This window comes from Cyprinodon variegatus, unplaced genomic scaffold (assembly GCF_000732505.1).
Source record: "Cyprinodon variegatus isolate N-32 unplaced genomic scaffold, C_variegatus-1.0 Scaffold625, whole genome shotgun sequence".
Classification (NCBI taxonomy): domain Eukaryota; kingdom Metazoa; phylum Chordata; class Actinopteri; order Cyprinodontiformes; family Cyprinodontidae; genus Cyprinodon; species Cyprinodon variegatus.
In genome coordinates, this window is record NW_015151078.1 from 310593 (window position 1) to 312539 (window position 1947).

At 37.9% G+C, this 1947-nt stretch overlaps 1 protein-coding gene across 1 annotated transcript in view; it reads right to left on the minus strand.

The window, feature by feature from the left end:
• Window positions 1-1179, minus strand: part of LOC107096460 (acyl-coenzyme A thioesterase 11-like) — a 21699-nt gene extending 20520 nt beyond the window's left edge. The window contains exons 1-3 of the mRNA XM_015393121.1: window positions 980-1179; window positions 821-890; window positions 688-748 (exon numbers count right to left, since the gene is read on the minus strand). Of these exons, the coding sequence (XP_015248607.1) occupies window positions 688-748; window positions 821-890; window positions 980-1163 (315 nt within the window). The 5' untranslated portion in view covers window positions 1164-1179. The remainder of the gene's footprint in view (window positions 1-687; window positions 749-820; window positions 891-979) is intronic.
• Window positions 1180-1947: the final 768 nt, after the last annotated feature.

Genomic DNA, 1947 nt, shown 5'->3' on the forward strand with positions numbered 1-1947 from the left:
ACACGTCTGCTGCAGTGTTAATGGCGCTGTTCTGCAGCGCAGCGTACTATAGCCTATTACTTGATGTGTTAACGGGTCGGGTTGCGGGTTAAATATCAACGGGTCGGGTCAGGTTCGGATTTGAATTGAAGATATCCGCGGGTGACGGGTCGGGTTCGGTAGTCATCCTAACACCAAACGGGTTCGGGCGGGTGCGGGTTGGTAAAACTCAACCCGTGCAGGACTCTAATTTACAGTGGTTATGTTAAGTACTGCCCCCCCGTGTTTTAAGAGAATACTGACACCTATAGTATTGCCTAGTATAACCATCTACTGCTGTCCTATGGGAATCGCTTCCAATTCACACGGAGTGGAGCAACAACCCAACACATGAGTATAACTCAGCCTTTAGTTTAGAGGACGAGGCGTGGAGGAGCATGGGAGTTACAATGACGTCATTTGCTGAGTGGACCTGGAGGATAAATCTAGTTCATTCAGGACCAGGTTACTTTGGATGACTTTCCTTTAACGAATGAATCACAATTTCGAAACTGCAGAGTGTGGTAACTGATCATCTTTGTTTCACAATAAAACAAACAAGAAATACTTTTAAAAAGTAATGTAGCTCTGATAATGTGTCACGTAATAATCTGGTGACAGCTGTGATCAAAATAAATAATCATAACATGTTATTATAAATATACTCACCTCCATGCTGGAGTTAAAGGCTCTGTTGACCTTCGCCCCGATGTTCACCACTTGACCGACGCTGAGGACACAATGAGGACAGATGAGTGTTTTCTGTCTGGGTCGTCCAATCCTCACATGACCTTCCTGTTACCTGATGGTGTGCTCGAAGTGGATGTCGTCCATAGAGGCCGTGACGCACAGACTTCCAGCATGTCTCTCAGCTGCTCACATGAAAAAGAGTCATTTCCTGTCTGGATTAGCTTTGCTGGCCACATGCATCTATGAGAAACATTTCCAGTAAGCAACACACCTGAGAGGCAGGCGGTGGAGTCCATCCATTTCAACAGCTGTCCCACACTCAGCTCCTGCCGATGGTTACAGTGGAAGGGCATGACTATCTGACTCATTTTCACCTCCGTAGGGTTGATGCAATGCTCTTCATCCTCCTCTTCCTCCTCCTCCTCTTCCGTTCGATCTGACAACCTGGATATCATCCTCAAAGATAAATGATTACAATAAGCACCTCTTAGATTATTATGGAGTAAAGTTTGTTGCACTATTGTTGAAAACAAAGAACATATTTTGTAAATTGAAATTCGAGGGGAAAATGCTATCCAGAAATGAAACATTGAAAAAGTTAATCTAAAAAAAAAAGGTTTTAAGAGTAATTTTGCATTTATTTTATTTTATCATCTTTATTTTTTATCTTTTTTCTTTTTTATAATTTTTTTTTTATTTATTTTTTTTTCTAACTTTTATTTATTTATTTTTTTTCAAATCAAGTTTTACAAATTGTATTCTTTTCACATTGCATTTTACAGATTGCATTCTCTTAACTTTGAAAAAAAAAACACATCAAATAAATAAATGTAATCTAACAAAAACTTCCAACTGTTTTAATATTCTTTTTTTGTTTCTGCATTTTTTATTTTATTTTATTTATTTTTTATTTATTTTTTTATAATTTTTTTTCCTACTTGCTTTGATTCTGTTTTATCTTCCTATATATTAATCATGTAAAACACTTTGCATTGTCTTTGTAGTGAATTGTGCTATACAAATAAATTTGCCTTGCCTTGCCTTGCCTTAATACTGAATAGCTCGCTCTTGACCAATAAAAATGTTGCCAGCGTCCAGCAGACCAATAGAAATGCTCAGAGGAAAGCCGAACCCCAGAAGTGAAGATCAGGGGTCACCAATAAAAAAAAAAAAAAAAAATCAACAACCAGTAAAGGTCTGAAGACATTATAATATTATAATCAGAGATGGCAAAAGTAC